Genomic DNA, 23,812 nt, shown 5'->3' with positions numbered 1-23,812 from the left:
AATACGAAATCAATTTGATTGTTAGTACGATAGACTATGAAAAAGCATCTTTTTTCCAAAATATGAGTTACTAATTGAATTGGTCGAATAGGAGTTGAAGGAAGAAAATGGAGTATTTTATACTAATAATAAGCTAAGCCTTTATGAGTTCTTGGCTTTTAATATTGTGCCTTAAGCTAAATGGAAAGTCTGCGTGCAATTATTTTGCCAGTATTATATCTACCCGAATTCTATATAAAAAAAGATGTAAAAATTATAACAAGCAAAATGACAGAAATTTATTTAATTGTGTACAATCTTCATTAAAGTTGACACGAATTCTCTGGTATGGGGAATTTCAATACGAAATTCACAGCTGTCAATCTGTCAAATATCAGAATCTTCAGGTGAAACTTTGTCGTAAATCAATTCCACTAATAAAGTTCTCGGGTGATTTGGAAAAAAGTTCATCAGTTGAGCACCAGCTTAAGAATGTACATAATTTTTTTCTAATAAGTTTACAAATGTGTAAACGAATCAATGATCAACAACTAGTTTTAATGTAAAATAAAACAAACAATATTACACTCATGATTGTTTTATGAAACAGCAATCACTTTAATTTACGCTAATATATCCAGAACTCTATCCCAATAGTCTTGTATAATGTACATAATTAGCCATAATTTCAATATTATTTATTGATTAGTGCCATTCCACTGCCTGACGTGCACCTGTAATTTGTTAGGCACTATTTCAAACGCGAAGCTATCGTGGTACTTTTTAGTTTTAAAGAAAATGGTTTAGTATAATACGATAATATAAACGCAATTGCCACTTTTGTATGTGTGTCAAACTTGGAATCATCAACTGAGACAGATCATCACACTACGCGAAGTATGCATGAATAGTCGTGATGAGGCAAAGTGGAATAATTCGATATAAGATCAATTTTTATGCACGACGTGCATATATGCATGTACTTGTATTATATTATATACTTGTACTATACACACGAACCCATATAACATAAACGATGTATTTCAAAAGAGTGCTAAGAAACACCACATAGTTCATTTTTTATTCCAAGCATCAAATGTGTTTGAAAAGGTTTCCAAATGCAGTAAATTTATCTTCACCAATAATCAAAAAATATACCAAGTCTTAAATTTATGTATAGCATGAAATAATAATGATGATTGCAATTTGTACACTGTTAAACGTACGTTAATGTGTCTTGTTAACGTATAATAAATTTTCTTCGATATATCAATGTCCAACTTTAATGCAACAGTTTTTAAGGGTTAGTCTACTAAAGTATGCACCAAGTCACAAAGAAAGATAAGGAGCTCATGCGATTGTTCTAAGCGAAAATAAGATGAGAAAATTCCTCATTTATATGATACTTCACTGCAAACAAGACCATTTTTTGTTAAACAGTCATGATTTGTAAATAACTAGTTGAATTTCTTCCTAAATTAGTTTCAGATCACTACATGGAATACGTAATACCGTAACAGAAGATATGTTCTTAGGATCAAAGTATGGTATGGCAGTTGGACTTATTTCAGCATATATGTGATGAGGGTGATGCGACAAACGACTGTTGCTAAAAATGACATGCAAGAACGTGAGGCAATCATATTCAATGTAGTTTTTTAAGTCATTCAATCAGTTGCGAGGCTCAAAATCTAAATAAAATTTTTGCAATGGTATGACCTATCTGTAACGATCATCAGCTGATACGGGATTAATAATTTGGCTATTAAAACAAAATGAAATCATTTATCATGTCCAAAAGATGAAGAAGATGGATATACAAACAAATTATGTTGTATTCTTCAATGTACCCATCTATTACAAAAGTCGAATGTATTTTGTCACTCCACCGCAGAGAACGGAGGTTGATTTTACGTTAATCTTTACATTCATTAGTTTATGTATGAAGTGAGTTTCAGTTGAACTATTTCACAGGAAATAAGTTCATTTAAACGTAAATTTCATTAGCATTACTCAATAATTTAAAAGATTATTTTTTGATATGACACATAAAACTCATTGATATGTATATTTTATTCTTTTGTTTCTGTAGTAAAAACTTCTGTATGCGGAATTACTACTGGTTGCAAATAATGTGGAGTAGTGAAATCCACTAGCGTAATAAGTTTGAAGGGTAGTAAGGATTTCAACAGTATTAATGATTAGAGACTAATCCATCAGTATTAATCAATACTTTTACCAAATGTGATAGTGGTAATGCAACAATCATGCTTCGGGAAAAAGTCGCATACATCTGTAGCACAATGGATAATAATATACCAGCAGATCGGCTTTTATTATTGTTATTTTTTTTTTTGAAAGTACTTTTCTTTAACGTGTAATTCGATAATGCTGAATTATTATAGTGTAGTACATCGGTAGTGACACGAATAATATTGCAGTGGAACTCCAACAGTACAGTGACTCTACGAGTGCAGTAACAATTTTGTGTAAAAACTTGTATTTCTATATAATTTACATTGATATAATACAAAAGTTTTGCGCAAAATTTTTGTGAGTCATGTCAATTTATGGAGAATTTTAACGTCACGTACTGTAATAAACACAATTCGTCAAATAAAATCAAAATATGTAATGTAACATGGCATTTCTCGGCTAGTCAGATAGCAGTTTGGGAAAGTGTTTCGGCAGCGGCCTGGGTAGCTCAGTAGTCAGAGCAGTTGCCCGGTCCAGTCCACGTCATGAAACACTTTTCCAGACCTGCCGGATATGCACTTCACAGTAATTATGTTAGATAAGAACATTAGTAAATATTCACAAGTAAATATTACGAGGATCTCTTGAGCGGGGCTTCCTAGCTATGCAAGGTAAATCTGTTCATTGCTTTAAAAGCTGTTAGTTGGCCTCGTACCCTGCAGTGCAAAGACCTGCTTCAACAGACCATCGCCGTACATATATATCATAATCCACCTACGGCATGAGCTTGATGTATTAATTTGTGACTAAGCTATAATCAGCAATTGGGGAGGGACATCGTTTTATTATAGATATGTCGTAGGCATCTAACAAAATCGGGCATTTAATTAAAAGCCTAGTCATCTAAATAAATGCCGGCATTTAATGAAAATCGTATTGATGTCTTTCATTTACCATTATCTGCCTAGGGATTTACTTAAATGCCGGCATCTCATTGAATGCCGGCCGGATCTCCAGGCAAATAATAAAAAAAGCAAATGTATATCCATGAAATATATCAACGCGTCATATTTATTAAACTATTATAGTCAGCTAGAAAATAATATAACATAATAATATTATATAAGTCATTTGAAAATTTGTTATAATTCATTTAGAAAAAAAATGTAGTTAACAGTCTTTATTCGCACAAGGATTAGAATTGTGGCACCGAGATCCGCATTTCATATTGGCTTTGAAGCAAGAACACCGCTTTGTCGAACATTGCTCTTTTGTCACTTTGCAGTTACATTTTTTGTAACCTTGGCCCCCGCATTTTGATTGCACCGCCGCTGCTTCTCTAAGGGTAAGAAAATTATCTCTCCGAACATCCAGAAGAGTAATCATACTGGCTCCTGATTTCTATATCTCCGGTCGAGAAAACCAACCCTTTATTATTCCTGCCTTAGTTCCGATTTGATATACTTCATTTTGTTTATCTAGAACAACGCCCAGGATTCTGCTGAAGTCAAGGGGGGCTCATCTACAGTTGGAACTGCTAGTGTAATGCAATCTTCAGCAGCCAATTCTGGAAATTTCTCAGTAGAAAATGTCACCATTTTATTTGCTGCCAATTTCTGCCTCCTATGGCAATCTTCCTGTACATCATGGATATGTTTTTTTCTTGAGCATAACGAGCAAAAAAATGTATCTTGATCGGCCAAGGTCCCACAATTAATGTGCGTTTCCAGATCACATTCATGACATGTCACTGCGTCTTCAAGTGATACACCAGATTCACAAACAATACAAATGCTCCTGGGTTTTTTCCTGTGTACTCAGTACCGTTGGATTATCTTGGTGTTGCTGTTGTTGATCCGAATCGCTGAGCAATCGGAGAGCGTTTTCCAAGTCTTCTTCCGTATTTAAATTGGCGATAACGTCGCGGGGCAAATTAAAACTCGCCACGCCATTTTTTATAGGTCCGAACATAGCTTCATAAGGCGTCCTGTTAATTACCCGGTGTTTCGAAGTGTTTTTCAGCCACTAAAAAGTAAGAATATTTTTCGTAATAATTAATAATAATAAAGTAAGAATATTTTACCTGCACTTCGTAACAGCCTCTTGCCCATTCATTCGATTTATTATCAATCATCCACGCTCGCAACATATTTTCTACATCAGCGTTGGCTCGTTCCACACTTCCTTGTGTTTGTGGATGTCTGGGACGACCGTGAACCATCTTGCAGCTCGGCCAAAGAGAAACAAGTTCTCTGACAACATTTGCAGCGAATTCTCGGCCATTATCGCTCTGTAAGATAGCTGGAGCTCCAAACGTGAAGAAAATTTTTGACAATTCTTCTGCTACATTAGCCGCGTGTTTGGATTGTAAAGGACGTAGATGTATAAATTTTGTAGCGTGGTCCTGGTAGTTCATAAGCCACTTGTATTCTCCATCGGGGCATGACTGGAAATCAATCAAGTCGACCTTACCGCGAGCGTTGAACCCCCGGGAAAGAATTGGGTTGACAACTACGCCCTTTCTTGCCGTTGACTTTTTTCGATTGCATGTCTCACAACAACTAATAAATATCTCACATGCACTCTTGGGGATGCGCCATTTTTGTTTCATGTAGTACAGCATCTTATCTCGACCTCCATGGCCAGTTTGATTGTGAGCTTCTAACAATTTCTCGAAATAACCTTCTACTGGAACCATATAGACTAAATCGTCACTCTCGCTACTCCGCTTCAAGACAATACTACTCACAGACCCGATTTGCAACAATTCATATTTCTTGAAGTAGTAGTAGTGAGACATATCTGCTTTCGCTTCCGGTCTACTCAAAATCGTTTTCACTTTTTCAAAGTGCTCACAATCCCACATCACTCTTTTTCCATTATTGAAATCCATAATATGCTTGATTTTTTGCAAAAATGTTTCTTCACAAACACCACTTCTCTCCATTTTCAAGAATTTCCAATCATTTATAAATTGGCGAATCTGTATACTCAATCATGGTTACTGACCGACTGCTTCTATTTGAATTAATTGGGCATAATATTTGTTTTCAAACTGTCGCTAGGTGAACATGCGTGGTAAACACGGGCGGATCGTGCGTGGATATACATTTGCTTTTTTTATTATTTGCCTGAAGATCCGGCCGGCATTCAATTAGATGCCGGCATTTAAGTTAATCCCTAGACAGATAATGGTAAATGAAAGACATCAATACGATTTTCATTAAATGCCGGCATTTAATTAGATGACTAGGCTTTTAATTAAATGCCTGATTTTATTAGATGCCTACGACAGATATAATCTCATGGGTATTGGTTTGCTGTGGCAAAGCCTTATGTACATAAATAACAAGATGGCACTCTCAGACCAGTGAACGAATTGATGGATGATCTTTGTACAGACGTTTTTCTAATATTTTCAACTATTCAGGCTATTTAATAGTTTTATAGTTAACTGCACACGAGACTTAATCTCCCTAGAACTTTGTGCGATGCTTTCTTGACTACGTTGTACCACAGTTGCTGTTACGGCTTCTTCAGAATCCAGCCCTGTTTGCAATTGTACCTTTTCTAACATTGAAAGAACTGAATCCAATACACTAGCTCTTTCCACTAGTAAGTTTCCTATGTCTTTCCAACCATCCTGAAAAGTAAAAATTAGGTGACAATAGAAATGCAGGAATATTTTCTTGCTCCCAACACAGTAGTGAATATAAATATTTTTTTATGCCATTTTCATTCTGGAGAATTGTATTCTCGTCAATGAGATTAATTTTCAAGTATTCGGTTTGGATTGTGATCATGTTACATATACAGGGTGATCCAAAACTATTGCCTCGTAGACTACCAATGTATTTCATGTGAACACTGCAACTGAAACGTTTTTTTTCTTACAGGATATTTGTCGTTTACGAATTATAACCGTTTAAAATTGACCAATCTAGTAGCATTTGACGGCTGAGACCAGAATGAGAACAGAGCTAGGGGATTCTCATTTAACTATCATGCACTCGCCGGCTGTCTTTAGTGATCAAATGCTACAGGATGGGCCAGTTTAAAACGGCTGTAAGTCGCAGATTCTCACGAGGAACACATCAATAGCATATGGGGTGATAGTGCTACGTCGGTAATGCTGACAAAAACTTGGGGTTTTGTGCTTGTGGCTCTGTTGCGTATAGTTAACATCAGTTTGGATAAGTACTGAAATTATAGGCATATTACTTTGAGCAAGTAATTGTCAGTAAATATCTCCCTTGACCAAATTTATACATGACACATTCTGGGTCCAGTCAAGTATGAAAACGGAATGGAACAAAGTTTTGTGCATATGTAATTTCTTTGTCTTTATCATATGACAAACGGTACTGTGGATAAAATCAATTGAAAAATATTGTGCTAGCAATTTAAATCCTTGCCTTATAATTATAAACTAGGTATTGTTATATTTGAATAATACAGTATGTATCCCTACGCTATAGTCTATTTGTTTTTTGTCCATAAGTATAACTGATAAATTGCACATTATCAAGAATCTTTCAATTATTTATGTGGTCAGCAATAAGAGCCTTTTAAATTATTACAAAAGTCCATACTTTGGCTGTCTACTTTAAGAGCTAAAGATAGAAAATTGGTGCCCTGAGACATTCAAAATTGCTTTTGAAAAGGAATATTTAACATCACATTATGACCACTCATCCGAAACATTTCAAAAGGAGACAATAAGAATGACTGCTTACCGTTAATTGATCAGGCTGAGGTGATTTGATTTTTTTGCCCGACTTTTTATTATTTTTTTTATTTGAGGACGGAGTTTGAGATGTGGTATAACCACAGCATACAGCCCCAATCAATGCGAGTGTTTCACCACATGTCACTGCTCTCATAAGAAATCGTTTGTATGAAGCTGGAGTTTGTTGACACGGCATTGGAAGAGTTCGAAGGCCTGGGGTTGCATCCAAGTCCTGTAGGCACTGAGAATCAGGAGACGAAGAGCGTGATAGACACTTTGCAAGTCGTGCAATGATTTTCAATTGTTCCGACTCATGAGCTTCTTTCAAACGCTCTATCGCATCTAAAGGTACCAAAATGCTCTGTGCACTGCTTCCCCGATCTTGTAAATGACCTAAAACCTCAGGAATACGTTCTTGTTGCAACTTCTCAAGCTCAGTACCCAGTTGAGCTAAAAGTGGCGATGATTCAGTTTCAGCTGCTGCTGCGACTATCCGCAATAGTAAATTGCGAGCAGAAAGTAATACCAGCATACAGGATACAGTCTCTTCTCGAAAACGAGGGTCTTTCTCATAGCTATCTAAAGGCTCCCATCCAACAACCACCTATTTCCACACAGACAACATGATTTATAAACAAAATGGAACAATCGTTTCACGCACTACATCCAATACAGTTTATTACACTCAGATGTATATTGCCAATATTCCCATGTGTTCAATAATATATAAGTTACTTAATATGCAACAATAATTTACCTCAAGGTCTCTATTGTCTCTGATGAGGTTCCATCTAATTGAATCTTCATGGGGTTGTATCCGCATAGAAGTGAGCATGACGGAGAGGATATTAGGACTATCGCACCAACTAAGCTCGAGTAACATTTTATCCACAGTTGTCATCGCAAAATGTAATGAATTATCCAATCGTTTCCTTAGTTCCACAAACTCTTGGATTTTTACGAAACTGCCATACTTATAAGCAAATGTTAAATGGTCTGCGCTCTGGAAATTCATTTAGATTCATATATATGACTTATCTTTGCATTCATTTGTGTAGCAATTTCCTTAGAGCAGGGGTTCCCAAATAAAAGAGGTATATCCTAACTTTTAATAATTGTAGGGAGTGCGGAAAAATAACAATTGGATTGGCGTATGTAAATAAGTGAGTTGAATGTATTGAACCGCGTTTGAAACTAATATTGTTCGCAAAAAACACAAAGTGATGAGCGTTGTGCAATTATTCAATTACATTGAAAACTCCTGCTTCAAATTGCATTGAGATATTTGAAATTTATACATCTTTGTAATTTGTTACGAAGAACTTTGCAGCATGATCGAGAGTTGAAGATGCCTGTGATAAATGTCCCAAGGGTGCAAGAAGTGGGGCATGCAGATGCCCCAATGAATCCAACTGTATATGTTTGACGTCTAGTAACGCGAATATATGATTAGCTGCCCCAACAAGACCAGCTTCAAGATAAATTCGTACCAGTAAAATTTTTGTGTGAAAGTTGGAAGGACTTGACACAAGACTTTGCTCTAGTAGTGCCATTGCCCTAAAACATAACCATTTCAGAAAAAGTCAGAAATCCTGGGGTGCTTCTATAAATTTTTTTTTGCACCTAAATTGCTGTAGTAACACACAGATAACAGTGGCATCCAGTGAGGAAAAAGTTTTATAAACTGGAAATGTGTTATGCTGCCAGCTATACGGACAATCTGTGATATAAATTGCCTATATGTATAGTACTGTATTTTACCTGTAAAGGTACAACGCTTCTTGCGTTTCAACCCAAAGCTGATGAAACAAGTGAGTGGCCAAAAGACCATATGCATCAGCAGGACAGAAGTCAGTTGGCAATCGATCGCTTGCAGGACAAAGTGCATTTCCCTTTTTATGAAGGTCACATAGACGATCTGCCAAACTGATTCTCTCTTCTATACTAGTCGTAGGAGAATGATGTAGGCCACATATGCGTCGTAATTGCTCTAAATGAATGTGTCTTTGCATCTGTCCTATGGTAGTAGGATAATCATCGGCACCAACAGCCACGTCTTGCTCAAGCTGATAAAAATAATATATTTTTCTTAGAATTTTACAAATGCAATTGTTGGTAGCATAGCACTGTTGATTATAAACCTTTTTAATTAAATGCAGTCGTTCATCTGGCTTTAGAAGGTGTAAGTACAATTTCAAGTCTCCAACTACACATCCTTTCTCCCCGAACTGCGTAAAATATTGGTGCATCAGTTGTGTAGAATCAAGCGAGTTCAGCTCAATTTTTAACAAGCGTGCATGTTTCAGCAGTTCAAAACGGGCAAGTCGAGGAGCTCTTGCTTTCTCACCCTTTGTTGCAATAATCTCGTTTAAAAGATCCAAGCACTTTTGTGGTGTTTCTGATTTTAGTGCAGCTGCTAAGTAGTCACGATAATAGGTCCAGTTGTCAATGCTATCAATAATACATTTGTAAGAAATTAGACAAGCGTTACATCAGATAATTTTGTATACAAACTTCCAGTCAAATTTTAAGCATATTAACCTAATATCTTAAAAGTATACTATACAATGTACAAAAATAATCATTTTAATTAACGTTGTTTAATAATGACTAAATTTTTTTATATACTTTTGTCTAACACTTAGGGGTCACTTACTCTTCATGCATCAGTTCTTTAAAGGTACTAGCTGCTTCCGAGTATCGATGCAACTGCAACATAAGTGTGGCTCGTCGTTGAGGGAGAGATGATAAACGGAAGGCAAGAGGTCCTGTTAAAACCTCCATAATTGCCTCCTCTTTTCCTTGAAGTTCCAACACCATAAGGTACAAATGAACTTCTTGTTCTGCTTCAATTCTGCCTTCATTCACCATTTTCAATACCTGTTCTCCAATGATTTAGCTTAGTGTTTACTTGATCGAATGGAAGATATGAAATCTTTTACATTCATTGAATTATTCTATAAAATATTGACATATCGCGTAATTGTTCTGAACCTATAGTAAAAAAAATATTTCTAACAGCAAAGTAGAGTTGTATTGGGTTTAATAATATATGTTTTTAAGAGCCAGCTGATATTAAATCCATACATTTGCAAATTTGTGACTACCTCAAATTTTTGACAGCAGATTTAATGCATTTTTGATCCCAATATGGGTGAAAATATACCGAACGAATTGATCTGAAAAAAAAATACAACATCCTAGTTCCCTTAGAATGAAAAACGTCTTACCATTCTCTCAGCAAGTGGTAGTACAACAGCTTTTGCCAACCTTTCATCAGCTTGCATAGCTTGCATTACTACGCTCATCACAGCCCAAAAATAATAAGGATTCCTGGGCTTCAGCTTGTAAAGAGCAACCGCTGTTTGCTGTTGTTTTTTAAAATCACATAGACGCACGTAGGACATAAATAGATGCGTAAGAAGTTCTTCGTTGGTTGGATCTGCTTTGACTGCTGCTTCGTACAACTCACTGATTTTATCCGCTATTGACAAGAGTTACAATGAATATTACATCCATTCCTCCGAACATGATAGCAGCTTCGGTACTGGTATTTTTTTAATTAGAGCATATTGTGCATTAATTAGAATATAAGTATGTTAGATGAGGATCTTGAAAATAAAATATAGTAGAATTGATTATCTTCAAGATTTCCTGCTTGGTCTCTTGTTTCTCAAGTAAGTTACAGTGTTTTCAAAATTAATGAACCCTCAAATTTTTGAACTCTTATGAAAACCAATTACTCAAGTTGTTTCACAGGTAAGTACTGCAAGGCACTGATAGTCATTGCCTGCACTTTTATCTCAATAATCTAATATCAATTAAGGTTGTTCGGGTGTCTTAGATAGACTGTATTTTAATAATTGACTGATTGTAGATAATGTGATCCAAAATTACGTTGAGGATAAATAGTGTTAAAAACTTTAATTCAACCTTGAAAAAAGTTGATTCAATTTTAGACGCAAATCAGCGATAAACATACATTTCAAGTCAGCATCGTTATATTAACAGTATAATATAATAAATGATATGTGATGTGTTTTGTAAAACATTTGAAATCCAACTACGGCGTAACAGCACTCTGTAAGCACTGTGATGCGCAATCTATCATGTTTATTATTATCGGGGGTAGAAAGATGATTGTAACGTACGTTTATGTATTTCCCGATAACAGATACTCATGGCCTGAAGGGTAGAATCATCGCAGGGAACCTCAGCACGTACTTCTTCCATTATCATCTGGCAATTATCTTCCTTGCCAAGACGAAGTAAAGCCAGTGCCTTGAGGACTCTGGCGCATTGATTACTCGGCTGTTTTTTAAGCACCTTTTCGGCTTCTTGAAGAGCTTTTTTATTATTTCCATGATCCAGCCAGTCTATGTTGAGCAAAGGACACAATTGAATTACATAACCTTACGAACAACTTGGTCATATTGCCACCTAATCAACACTACTGTTTCAAGGTATATTTAATAAGCACAAATTCACTGAAATAATGAAATTACTTACCATAAATCGGTCTTAGTCGGCGTTCATTCACCGTGTTGTCCACATGGGCCTTGGACGCCATGACACTTTTTTGTTGTTATGTATTTCGAGCGCAGGTGGATTTAACCAGACTTACAAGTCCTTCTACGCCTATGGCTTATGGGATCAGTATTGCCAGCCTTTGGGTCGTCGATGGAAGAAGTTCAAGATGGTTATTTCTGGAATCTTTTGCACCAATACTCTGCGGTAGCTTTTTTATCGGCGGGAGCCGTTCAACATGCAAGCCCGTAAGCACACAAAACACTATCATCGTTGACTGAAGACATATGTATACCAGTCCATGCTATCGTAACCGTCTTTCTAACAGTCTTCTTCAGTCAACGATGATTGCAGCGACTTCTTATGATCCATGGAAGTTCTTATCACGAAAATTTTCCCAAGGGTCACCCACCTTTAACTTCTTCCGTCAACGCGTTGATTGAAGAATATAGCTACAGTCCACGTTGTATGAATGACGTCTAGGTATTACAGCTGGCGAATACCACTGCCAGTGCGAGTTTTTGCAAAATCGTATTTATCTGAGATATAGTTTTCAGTTTAGACTTCAACTGAATCGCAGGATTAAGCTTAAAATTCTCAATAAGTACATTTTATGCACTTTTTTAAAACTTACCCAGTTGAAGATTAGTCATAAAATACTAGATATTCTATTCAAATTGTTCAAAAATCACTTTTCCCCGCCAAATCATCTGACGGCGGTATCAACAACTAAGAATTTAAACGAGTTTGGATCAACGACGTTGGTAACGCCGAATCCGCCGAAAGAAGATAATAATTCGTATGCACCAGCATATGCACGCGCAGGCTCGTATCGCACGATTCGCCCGATTATGCGGATGTAGCGCAATGTTAGGAAGTGTCGAACGCGCGCGCGCGAACCATTGAACGTCCGCTATCATACGACAGGAGACGGGATATCGGTCCATTGATAGCGTCAAATTTGATTTGAAATTAGTATTTTCGTGGTCAGTGTTGCGAAATTGCTATACTAACAAATGCCCGTTTAAATGGAGTGAATGTCATCTGGGGTAGAGTTTTGTTTATCTGGCAGTGCGTAACAGGTGATAAGACCGCGCGTAACCTCGGTATTGATTATTCGCCCCACCCTTTGAACTCCACCTTGAATTTGGAACAGAACTAGATACAGCTGATGCCGGGCCTCGACGCCACCCCCGGTTTCGAAATGGGTAAATTACGTTACTGCTTATATAAATCACTATCCAAGCGTGATTACAGGTATGTTAGGAAACGTATCATCTATGTTGTCGATGTTATTTCAGACGAGAATTTTAAGGAGAGATTGATAAGGAATGTTAAGAAGGAGGTGAAACAGATTATGGAGGAAGCTGTAACAAGAAAATTCGTACACGAAGAGAGCAGCAGCATTACCTCCCTATGTGGCGAGTATACGTATAGATATATATAAATGTTGTGTACACGAGATGCCCGTATACGCATATGCATATACGCAGAGTTGCAAGAAAGCCTGGAAATCCGGACAATCTGAAAGTATGATGAAATTTTCACTAACAGCAGCTGATGAATATTTCAGTAAAAATTAAATTTTAAGGGTCCTCTAGTGCAGGAAAGTGTATATTTTTTATTTTCGGTTTTAGGATATTACTATCTTCGAAAATCATCTTTGATGGCGAAAAAATTGCAAGCTTCAAAATAACTTGATATATCTGATTAAATTCATTCGTTTAGTATTCCTCTAATGAATAATTTTAAGTGTCGGGCTATATCATTAATACAACCAAAACAATCATATCTTTTTTGTTAAATTACAGCCAACGCAAAGTGTCAAAAAATATTCATTCTGAATACTGTCACCAGAAATTTAATAGATATATAAATGTTGAGAAAGTGTAATTTGTAACTGTGGTTTATAGTTAGAAACTTGCATACGCTAAACTGATCTATTAAACCAAAGAAAGTTTCTCTAATTGCCCAAGTTATTAGCCAACTAATCCAAAATTTGATGACAGACTATATTGGTGTCTAATTCACGATTGTTAGTTTCGTATTTGTGAACACTTACAATTTTGGATGTTACTAAAATGGACTTTGAAATATAATTACGCCTACTTGGTGTAATAATGAGGAGATCTCAAACTTTGCTCGAATAGGTATATGAAAGTCTGATTGTATCAAAAGACTATTATTAGCCTTCAAATTTTTTTCCATTTGAGTTATCTTCAAATTATTTTTTGTAGAACCCAGAACTTGAAATAAGAATGAATGCAAAGAGCCAATTTTTTTGCCAATCCTAATACGTGTCAATCCATATAACTTTAGCTGCCGTAGAGGCATGCCTATCGCAAGGACTAAGGAGACGTGCTTTGGGATTATTCAAAACGAGTTCTACTACAGCACTGTTGCACAAAGTGGCTAAAAGCTTCCCACCTGCTAATCACATTTCAAGAATGGTTCAAGACTTGGAAAATGTGGATCCAACAAATAGGAAATCTTCCAGTAGTGGCGACAGCACCAGTAAACCACTTCCACCTCCATTATTGAAAAAAAATTCCACTGGTATTATTTCGCAATCACATCACCAACAACCTAAATATTTATGGATACGGTTGGCACTGCTCGAAAAACAGCTTGCAGGGATTATTGCATATTTAGTAGAGAATAGTAGCCGATACTATGAGAAGGATTCACTTGTTGCCGATCCAGATTGTGGATCCATTCTTAGTTCTTTGTTAGTCGGACCGTGTGCCCTGGATTATTCCAAGACCAAAACACAGGATCATTTTTGGACGGATCCCCCTGCTGACGAACTTGTTCAAAGACACAGAATATCTTCCGGTACTACTAGTTGTCAACCAACTCCTCCTCTTAATGTGAGTATGTGGATAGTCCTATCACTATATCCCTACATTGTAAAGTTAGGAGCTACATAACAAAATCAATATTGTAATAATCAATGATCTTTCACTATCATTGAGTTAGTAATGATTTGTGATGGCAGAAAAATTTCATACATCACAATTTGAAAGTAGTGCAAAAACTTTTTTTGTCATAACTTGTAAAATTTCAGTTGAGAAATAGCTGTTTACAATTTTCGAAACAATGTACTTTCTTAATATGTAAGGACTGTTTTTGAAATATCTTAAATTTTTTATATCCATTCTATTCTTTCAAATTCTTTTATCCATTCAAAAGTTTGGAAGAAGCCTACATACTGGAGGTAGTTCCGAAGACGCCCTGGGGCAGATGCCCAGATCTGCCAAAGATTACGTTGAATCTCTACACCAAAACAGCAAAGCTACTCTGCTTTATGGAAAAAACAACGTCAATGTGCATCCAGTACGTATAACGCTTTCTCACTTATGTTCAGTTTTGAAGAAATCAATAACACATCATCGTAGGCTACAGAGCCATACAGACAGGTTTTGTTTGCCAAACGATCTTTGAGATGAAACTGTACGTGCTATTACAATGTTAATAAGACAATCTTGAGGAATTCTCATCTAAAGACTGGACACTATTAATATGGCCCTAATATTAATTTGTTGAAAATTCAGCCACAATCAGATCCAATGCCAGGATATCTTTCCCTACACCAAAGCGCTCGAGGTTTGGTTATTAAGTGGACACCGAACCAACTCATGAATGGATTTGTCAGTAATTGCTCATCAGAAACAGGTGGTATCGGAGGTGGGGGTGATGGCAAAGATGGAAAAGAAGACAAATCTCAATATTGGCAGTATGCTCTGAATCTGCGAGTGGAAGACATTGTATACGTTCACTGTCATCAACAAGGTGGTGGTGAAGGTGGTGGTACGGTAGTTCTAGTAGGTCAGGATGGCGTGCAGAGACCCCCAATTTGTTTTCCCACAGGTAGAATGAAAAAATTATTAAAAGATTGACTTGTCATCTAGTTTATGATCATAACATATGAATGCATGAAAAATGAAATTGATCGATGTTACAGGTCAAGGACACTTACTGTCATTCTTATCTTGCTTGGAAAATGGACTTCTGCCGATGGGTCAACTTGATCCACCACTTTGGTCACAACGTGGTAAAGGTAAAGCGTTTCCCAGAAGCCGGAGGCGACCAGCACCGATGCCAGATCAAAACCAAGAAGCGATAGATTATGTATTTAGGATCATTAGTAAAGCTCGCCCAGAGGATTTATGTATGTTGTTATTATTATTCTTCATTACCAATTACATATTGTTTCATTTACATCTATTTAAATATTCATGTTACGTGGTGAATCAGTACCATTTAAGAGAGAAAGTTACGTTATATTATTCAAGAAACTAGTTCTATGTTTAAAAAAATTCCTGTGGTCTATAACAGTATGCAAAATCTATAAACTATTCAATCCAATTGTTCTGAAACCAGATTTATCTTCGGGCAACAAAACCTGATTAAATCATTACAAATATTTTTGATTGAATATGCAAAAAATATGAAACATAAATTTTTAGTGCGATTATTGTTGATTCAATGAATCTAATGCACTGTGTAGTATCGAGTCAAGAACTGATGGATCCAGGCTACAGGCGCGGTGTAGCTAAGAATTGGAGAGTCTTATCCTCAGCCTCGGCATCAGCTTCCAGTAGTGACTCTCCACACACTTCAGAATCACTCAATCCTCCTGATAGCCCTGCTATCCCACAACCAGAGCAAAATAGCAACGGTCATCCAATTCGTCTTGTTTGTCAGACCATGAAACGTCAGATAATATCTAGAGCATTCTACGGCTGGCTCGCTTATTGTCGCCATTTATCAACGGTATGGATAAGTGTCATTATTAAAAAATATTGATCCTCAACAACAAAATACTGCTGGTATAATCTTCTTACTTATCAGCAATTCACAGATATTATGGTTTAAATTACTTATAGTAGTGTCATGTTAATTAAAGGTACGCACACACCTCTCAGGACTGGTCAATGGAAAAATTGTCGAAGGTAGCACAGAAGATAGAGAAGGTCTTACGGTTGAGAGGTGGCAGCTTTTGTCACAAGATGGATGTGTCACCGACAGTCAGCAAGTACTGAGACTCGCCTATTATGGAGGTGTAGCTGCTGAATTGAGAAGCGAAGTCTGGCCATATCTATTGGGACACTATGTATGGGGCAGTACATCGAATGAAAGACAGGACTTGGATGAAGGTACGAGACAAAGTTATGAAACCACCATGTCTGAGTGGCTCGCAGCAGAAGCTGTTGCCACACAACGAGATAGACCAAGCAGCGAATCCAGCGAAAGGTATACAACGATATTTAATATTAGAGTTTCTAAACTGCTTTTTTCACCGTTTTCAACAAGTGATGATATAATAAATGATAACTACAGTCACTCTAGTGAAGAACAAGATGACGAAAGTGATTTGGGGGATTCTATTGAAGACGGTGAGGAACCTACTTCTCCCGTTTCATCTCAAGGCGGGATTTATTCAAAAGAACTTCTGGACCTGTTTGCTCTAAATTTGCATAGGATAGATAAAGATGTGCAGCGCTGTGACCGAAATTATTGGTACTTTGTTCCACCAGATAATTTGGAAAAATTGCGTAATATCATGTGCACGTAAGTTTTCTTTATCCTAAAAACATTCCCTTTGTTGGCATTAGGAATTTTACATCGCATTGCAGCATTTTTTGTATAAAAGTTGTGCTCAAATTTACAATATTGCTTAGGTACGTGTGGGAAAGATTGGACGCAGGATATATGCAAGGCATGTGTGATCTTGTCGCTCCTCTTCTGGTGGTTTTTGATGATGAAGCCAAGACATATGCCTGCTTTTGTAATCTCATGGAACGAATGTCTGCCAATTTTCCACATGGTGGTGCAATGGATGCTCACTTTGCTAACATGCGGAGCCTAATACAAATTCTGGATGCTGAACTTTTCGAGTTAATGCATCAACATGGAGACTATACTCATTTCTATTTCTGCTACCGCTGGTATGTTATGATTCAAAATCCTACTACAATTAGCATCTGATAACGCTGATTTATATAGGTATTTCACTCTAAGATAACGGGCTTGAAAGCAATGCCATGGCATACCCACTCTTATTAATACCTATGTCAGCATTTCCATTAAATGGATTTTAAACTATTTCTTATGTAATTTTCAGGTTTCTTTTGGACTTTAAAAGAGAATTAGTATACGAAGATGTATTTATGGTATGGGAGGTGATTTGGGCAGCAAGATATGTCGCATCAAATCACTTTGTTCTTTTCTTAGCTTTGGCTCTCGTCCAAACCTATCGCGATATTATCCTGACAAATTCTATGGACTTCACAGATATTATTAAGTTCTTCAACGGTGAGTACAACCCCCATACACGTATATGTTGAAATGAAAATATGCCCAGTATTTCAATGACGCGATTTTGTCAAATATTCATTGCCCAAATATGTTAATCTTGCTTTAACAGAAATGGCAGAAAGACACGACGCTCGTGCAGTGCTGGCGCTAAGTCGAGAGTTGGTTCTACAACTACAAACCCTTATTGAAAATAAATAAATCTCAATGGAATCTCATATTGGAAGATTATAGATATACATAGCATATTTATTTAGGTATTTACTACATGACATGGTATGCGTGGATCGCATATCCCTCCAAAGTTGTCGTTATATATTCTGAATAACAATTTCACTATGAAAGCTAGATTATACAATTGCATATTATATGGTTACATATTTATAACTTATGTTAAAGTACTTAAAAACATTGCTAAAAAGCGATAAATTTTTATTTAAGTAAATTTTGGTATTAAGTTACATGTGGAAAAAGTTCAGATATTATTGTTCCTATTCATGCTTACTAAGGTATCACATTTATTTATTATACAATTTTGATAAATGTTTTTTGTGCGTCTTAATCGCTGTATAAAATACTGAAAGTTATTGTTTTTATCCAACGATTCAAAATCGACCATCATACCAGGGTGACTTAAATCTTTCCAGCAGTTTCATAATTTTTAGTAAAAGCCATTGTCACTTTTTCGAACGGTTTATACATATCAAAAATGTATAAATTTGTGGTGGCTGCATACGCAATGTCATTCTATAAAAATGCTTTGGCGTTTTGATTATTTCTCCACGCAAGTACTTTTTAAAGGGTTGTTCTGGCAGTTTTAAGAGTATCAATGGTGTTTGTACCATGATATGAGGATAGGCCATAAAATTTTAAAAGTTCGACGTAGTCTGCTACATATTGGATAGATAAATAAATAATTAAATAAATAAATAAATAAATGGGCCTCGAAGAAACACGTAGTAAAAAGTGACATGTGCTTTTGTGAAAATCGTATAAATGTTAAGTACAAATAATTAAACCATTCCATCTCTGCACTGCTTTTTGGCGTAAAGACTACTTTAATTTGCAAAATAATATGAATAAATAAATTGTATTTACTAACATTCATTTCAACTAATTTCAATCCTATTTCACCGTTTAATACTTGACCGCTAATACAGAATGGCCTATAAATGTATGCAGTTAACGAAAACTCTTTGCGATAATGTACACATTAGGATTGCTTAATGCGGATGACTCAAAACGCACGTTCATATCATTCAGTACAAAAAATGTTTCATCCTACAATTAGCCTGAGGTTATCAACTGCTGAGAAAATTGTCTGTTATCTAGATTTGTTAATCTACATGTAGGTCTTTTTAAATTGCCAACAGTAATTTGATTTCAATCATAATGCATATGCATTAATAATGGGTGCATGTTTGATATTTTAAGAATGCAGGTAAAATATTTTAATGTTAAGCACCTTTTTCTGGATATAATTACCTCAGTTTTAACTTGGAAAAGTAGGGCCTTCATGTAATCCTCGACCTTTGGTCTCAATAGGTAGTGCCAGGGTCGCCGCAGCTGCTAATAAAGCGGCAACTGCATACACGCCCATTGCAAAGGATAAAGATTTTTGCAGCACAACTTGTGCTACATATGGAGTCAACATGGCTCCCAACCGAGCCATAGCACTGCAAGCACCGACACCAACGCTTCGTAAATGCGTTGGATAAACCTCAGGAGTATATACATATGCAGCTTGGAATACTCCTGCGATTAATCCTCTGGCCAGAAATATTAAAATTGTCAAAAATGTTCGACTCAGATTGCACGCCTTGCTGAGCAAGCAAACACACATTGAAAATACAGCTAATTGCCCAGCCATTGTGCCCTTTCTACCAATCTTTTCGATTGCAAATATCGTGCAAAATATGCCAGGGAATTCTGCTAAAGTTGTCCAAAGAAGATCCATGTAATCGCTACTTTCCAATTGGCACTGTAAACGGCAGTCTTTTTCAGTGATTGTTTTGGCTCCCCAAGTACCGCATTCACCTGGTAAACTCCCAAACAATTCCGTGGTCATCAGTACCAGTCCGTAATAGCAGAAGGCACTGGTCATCCTGCAATGTTGAGATACAAATTTACAATGCGAGTTACAACGTGTATTCAATTAGATTAGAGAGCAAGTATATGTTTTTCTATTTTGATTTTGTAACACCCTTAAATTTTTCAATAATTAAACTCACCAAACTAGCCAAAGCAGTATAGAAGTCTGACGCATCTCTGAAGATAATAAATCGCGAAGCTTACCACGACCACTTGGATAACATCGGTCAATGACCAATCTACCCAGCGGCATAGGCTTACCATTTTCTCTAGCCACTCTCTCTAGTGTCGACAAAGCTTTATCCATACGACCTGAGGCTGCATCAAACATTGCTGATTCAGGAAGCCACTGTCAAGACATAACATACATGTTACAACACCTGTATGTGGTAAGTTTGAATTTGAATGATTCAATTCCAACAATATTTGCTTGAAGTGAAAATCCAAAGGCTATAAATATGTCATTTTTATCTAAAATTTGAACCTTCACGAAGTATACATTATTTTTAAGCAATTTACTAATATATTTTTAAGCAATTTACTAATATCTTTAGAGTCAAGTTTTATTTCATGTTTCACGATGAAGGACTGTTCTAATGAAGATAATGTTGTGCATGATTTGTATGCACGGTTAAAATTTATACCTAGAAAATAAATATACAAAGAAAAACGTGTTGTTGAATCTGACTTACCGGTGTAATAAGAGTAAACACAAATAAAGGAAGTGTAGACAATACAAGAAGCCATCTCCAACCAAGGATCGGCATCACGGCTAAAGCAAGGACCACTTCAAAACATGCTCCAAGCGCCCAAAAACACTAAAGAATTATCACATTTGAATTACAGATAAACTTCAGAGCTTCTAATTCAGTGTCACTGCCAAATTGAATCAGTTTATGGTGCAAGAATATAGTATAGCCTCTATTTCTACACACACAATTTGAAAATTATCTTTTGACCAACATTGTTTTTGTTTTATCAATAAATTCAAACTGAGAAATGACATGTCATATAAACTCATCAAAATGAATCCATTATCTTTCGATACTGTAGAGCTACATTTTCCCAAGTCTGCACTATACCATATGCAGGACTAGTACTCCTAATCTTACCAAAAAGAAAATCGTACTGTATGCATTTTTTTTGTGATGGTTTATGTAAAGCCACGAATACGAGGGTTTTCTATGAATGATAAACAAATAAAATGAAGATGGGCATCATCACTCACATCCAATAGGACGACGCATTTGGCTCTTTGCTTTGTGGGGAGAAACTCTGCATACAAGGTAACGCTGTAGGCCAAACATAAAAGCAAACAAATGACAAAAAAAAGAAAAAAAATCTAAATAAACTGAAATAAATCACAATAAGCTAATACACGCAATTATAAGTTTTTTATAGGACTTACGACTGTGGTACACAACCGATTGCGAATCCCACAAGTCCTCGGAGTAGAAGAATCCACAAAAAGTTTGGCGCAAATGCACTGAGGAATCCGTAGTAAAATAGCAATACTGCACAGATCGTTAATGCCTGCTTCCTACCATATCGGTCACTTAGGTTTCCCCAGAACGTTGAACTCAGCATCATGCCCAAAAAAACTACCTGAGCAAAAATATTTCTTTTGAACAACAGTACAAGCATTTAAATTATCACTATTTGATGGGACATTGAATTTTATATATCATTAAAAAAATTATTAATAAATCATCTAACGATACGTACCGTCGTAGTCAGAGCTTGCTGATACCTCGTAATATCCCATTCACAATGAAGTGTGGGGCTTAAAATACTGAGAATAGTCATTTCCATGCTATCTGCCATCCAGCACAGACCCGTAAAAAGTGATAACTTGACTTGAAACTTGCCAAAGCCCAGCATGTTGACAGCTTGTGCAACGGTAAATGTATCTGTCGTAGCAAATGAATGCAAAGTTAAATTTGGTATATATATTTTGAATACCGGCTGCTTAGTGAAACAACAATTTACCGTCAGGAATGACTGCAACAGAGGTGAGTTCCATTGAAATGTCGACATTGTTGTTACTGCTGGTATTCGTATTGCTGCTGATGTTGCTACTGCCAGCTGATCTTACCGATCCTTGCTCTGGTGAGCCGAGTCGCGATCCTCGGATATCATCGCCAAACTCTTGATAAGATTCCGAAAACTTACGCCGTCTATAATTTGCCATTGCTACACTATTTATTCATAAGTTTATTGGCGTTTGTTCACTGAACGTTTTAGAAAAGCGCTTTCCATCGGGGAACAAATGCATGGCCGCACTTACGTAGGCGATGTGCCGTTATGCGTCGTGATCATTTTCGACGATCGAGGAACGTGTGAACGTGTTATAGCTGTCAAAACGCCGGAGTACGCATTAGGAGTCAGATTACTTACTTTGATTTCTTTTTTCGTACTGAATTTTGTTGGGATGTTGACTACAGAAACTTCTGCTTCTTATCTGATAACGTTACACGTGTAATTTGAATATTCTCCACCCCGTATTTTGAGTAAACTAATTGACAAATAGGTATAATACATACACTACATACACTAATATCACAGCAACGAAAACTCTTTCGATTGCTATAACAGTTTTCTACGCCATTTCGAGGGCGCATATTTACGTGTATTTATTCGTGCATCGAGATATGTGTGGTCATGAATAGTATAGTAGCAATAATTTATTTACTACAAGTAGCAGTTGGCTTTAATTGAGCTCTGTAAATTTATCCCCTCGTCTGTAACGGAAATTCAATACATTTTCGTGAAAACAGTTTGTTGGACGTTGGCTGGACGTTTTGTTAGTGGCTTACAAACGGGTAAATTGGTCAACTGTTACCTATTAAAAATTAAATGCGGTGCTGGCAGATAATTTCGAGGCGTAACCAAAGTACTGCGCGTGTGGAAAGCGTCATGCAAAGTATATGCGTCGCATCCTCTGCTATAGATGGTAACAGCTCCGAAGAACGCGCGTTCTACACAGGATAGATATACTGCGAAGAGTATTGATAGAAATCCAAATACTCGTTTGGGATATCTCTTTCGGCTCAAATGGTGAGCATTCTCTAAATCAGTCGTTGATTAGCAGAGTTCGGACACCTATCAGATTATCCCTAAACGAGAAGGCTGATTGTCAGAGCGAAGAAGCCCGTTGATGCTCACGTCTTCGGTTTACTATCATTTTCAAGGCTCCAACGATCTATCTTACGTACATGCAGGGTACGGAGCTAGGAAGGAAGTGTCTGACCAACCAAACTCATTTCTTGTGTACCTAATTTAAAATGTCATACTACTGCAGAGAATAAATATACGATCAGTATCGCGTGAGCAGAAACTGTCATGGTTTCTGCAATTCCAAATGCAACGCCAGGGGTTTCGGAGGTTTCGCAACGGTAGTTAACTTAGAACAAACATTGCTATAATTACACTGTCGCGGCCTGATGTTGACAATGAATAAAAGTTGGTCTAAATAATGCCCACAAGTAACTTAGTAAATCTTTATTAATTGATCAACACTAATCGATTGGAGAAGATAAGGTTACGACTTCTGTTACGCGAGCTACATTACTTGTGCGAATGATATTATAAATGCAAATATCTCCATTTGATATTTGATCATCTCCCAGATCTGATTTTGCACAATTTTGGTGGAAATTATTTAGAACACAGTGACATATATTCATCGGCAATCTTTTACACGGAGAGATTTTGGTGAGATCAGAAAGTGCAGGTGACTGATAGTGGCATTCAGGAAGTTCCTTCTTTTTTGTAGCTGAGGCGTCACAGTATACTTATTTTTGAATATTGACCAATCACATGAGTCGTTCGACTCATTCGTTTTCGACAGGTGTCAAATACAAGAAACCCACTGTAAACAATCGACGATCAACAAATATGACCGAGGTGCCACCATCGCCATCATCTTTGTAATTTACCGCCAATTTCACGGCCGATCTTCGCGTATTGGTT

The 23,812-nt window shown here is 36.6% G+C and overlaps 4 protein-coding genes across 6 annotated transcripts; 1 reads left to right on the top strand and 3 right to left on the bottom strand.

Annotated features, from left to right (window-relative positions):
• Nucleotides 1-60: 60 nt before the first annotated feature.
• LOC124214435 (KRAB-A domain-containing protein 2-like) lies at nt 61-5,122 on the bottom strand. The gene is made up of 2 exons (XM_069134077.1): nt 4,259-5,122; nt 61-4,200 (listed from the first exon to the last, which is right to left on the bottom strand). Exons 1-2 carry the CDS (start codon nt 5,120-5,122, stop codon nt 3,952-3,954), a joined length of 1,113 nt encoding a protein of 370 aa, XP_068990178.1. The 3' UTR covers nt 61-3,951.
• psidin (phagocyte signaling impaired) lies at nt 61-11,763 on the bottom strand. Its single transcript, XM_046615342.2, has 10 exons — nt 11,414-11,763; nt 11,056-11,280; nt 10,135-10,388; nt 9,561-9,784; nt 9,046-9,355; nt 8,666-8,970; nt 8,203-8,461; nt 7,662-7,907; nt 6,912-7,508; nt 61-5,818 (listed from the first exon to the last, which is right to left on the bottom strand). Exons 1-10 carry the CDS (start codon nt 11,472-11,474, stop codon nt 5,594-5,596), a joined length of 2,706 nt encoding a protein of 901 aa, XP_046471298.1. The 5' UTR covers nt 11,475-11,763; the 3' UTR covers nt 61-5,593.
• Nucleotides 11,764-12,306: 543 nt separating this feature from the next.
• On the top strand, nt 12,307-19,007 carry LOC124215323 (small G protein signaling modulator 1-like). 3 transcript variants are annotated; one of them, XM_046618582.2, is made up of 12 exons: nt 12,307-12,639; nt 12,733-12,852; nt 13,751-14,301; nt 14,624-14,767; nt 14,986-15,301; nt 15,396-15,602; nt 15,942-16,207; nt 16,341-16,687; nt 16,784-17,005; nt 17,116-17,382; nt 17,559-17,749; nt 17,862-19,007. In XM_046618582.2, the coding sequence occupies exons 1-12, from the start codon at nt 12,603-12,605 to the stop codon at nt 17,948-17,950; spliced, it is 2,757 nt and encodes a 918-aa protein (XP_046474538.1). In that variant the 5' UTR covers nt 12,307-12,602; the 3' UTR covers nt 17,951-19,007. The 3 variants fall into 3 exon arrangements, with proteins under 3 accessions (XP_046474538.1, XP_046474537.1, XP_046474539.1); XM_046618581.2 differs by having other exon boundaries at nt 12,309-12,639; nt 16,775-17,005; XM_046618583.2 differs by lacking the exon at nt 12,307-12,639 and having other exon boundaries at nt 12,846-12,961; nt 16,775-17,005.
• LOC124215325 (synaptic vesicle 2-related protein) lies at nt 18,443-22,725 on the bottom strand. The gene is made up of 7 exons (XM_046618586.2): nt 21,830-22,725; nt 21,566-21,750; nt 21,249-21,445; nt 21,069-21,132; nt 20,533-20,658; nt 19,981-20,189; nt 18,443-19,854 (listed from the first exon to the last, which is right to left on the bottom strand). Exons 1-7 carry the CDS (start codon nt 22,029-22,031, stop codon nt 19,242-19,244), a joined length of 1,596 nt encoding a protein of 531 aa, XP_046474542.1. The 5' UTR covers nt 22,032-22,725; the 3' UTR covers nt 18,443-19,241.
• Between the last annotated feature and the right edge of the window lie 1,087 nt (nt 22,726-23,812).

The sequence above is a fragment of the Neodiprion pinetum genome, chromosome 3, assembly GCF_021155775.2.
Source record: "Neodiprion pinetum isolate iyNeoPine1 chromosome 3, iyNeoPine1.2, whole genome shotgun sequence".
In the NCBI taxonomy this organism is placed as follows: domain Eukaryota; kingdom Metazoa; phylum Arthropoda; class Insecta; order Hymenoptera; family Diprionidae; genus Neodiprion; species Neodiprion pinetum.
This window is presented reverse-complemented; position numbering and strand designations above follow the sequence as displayed.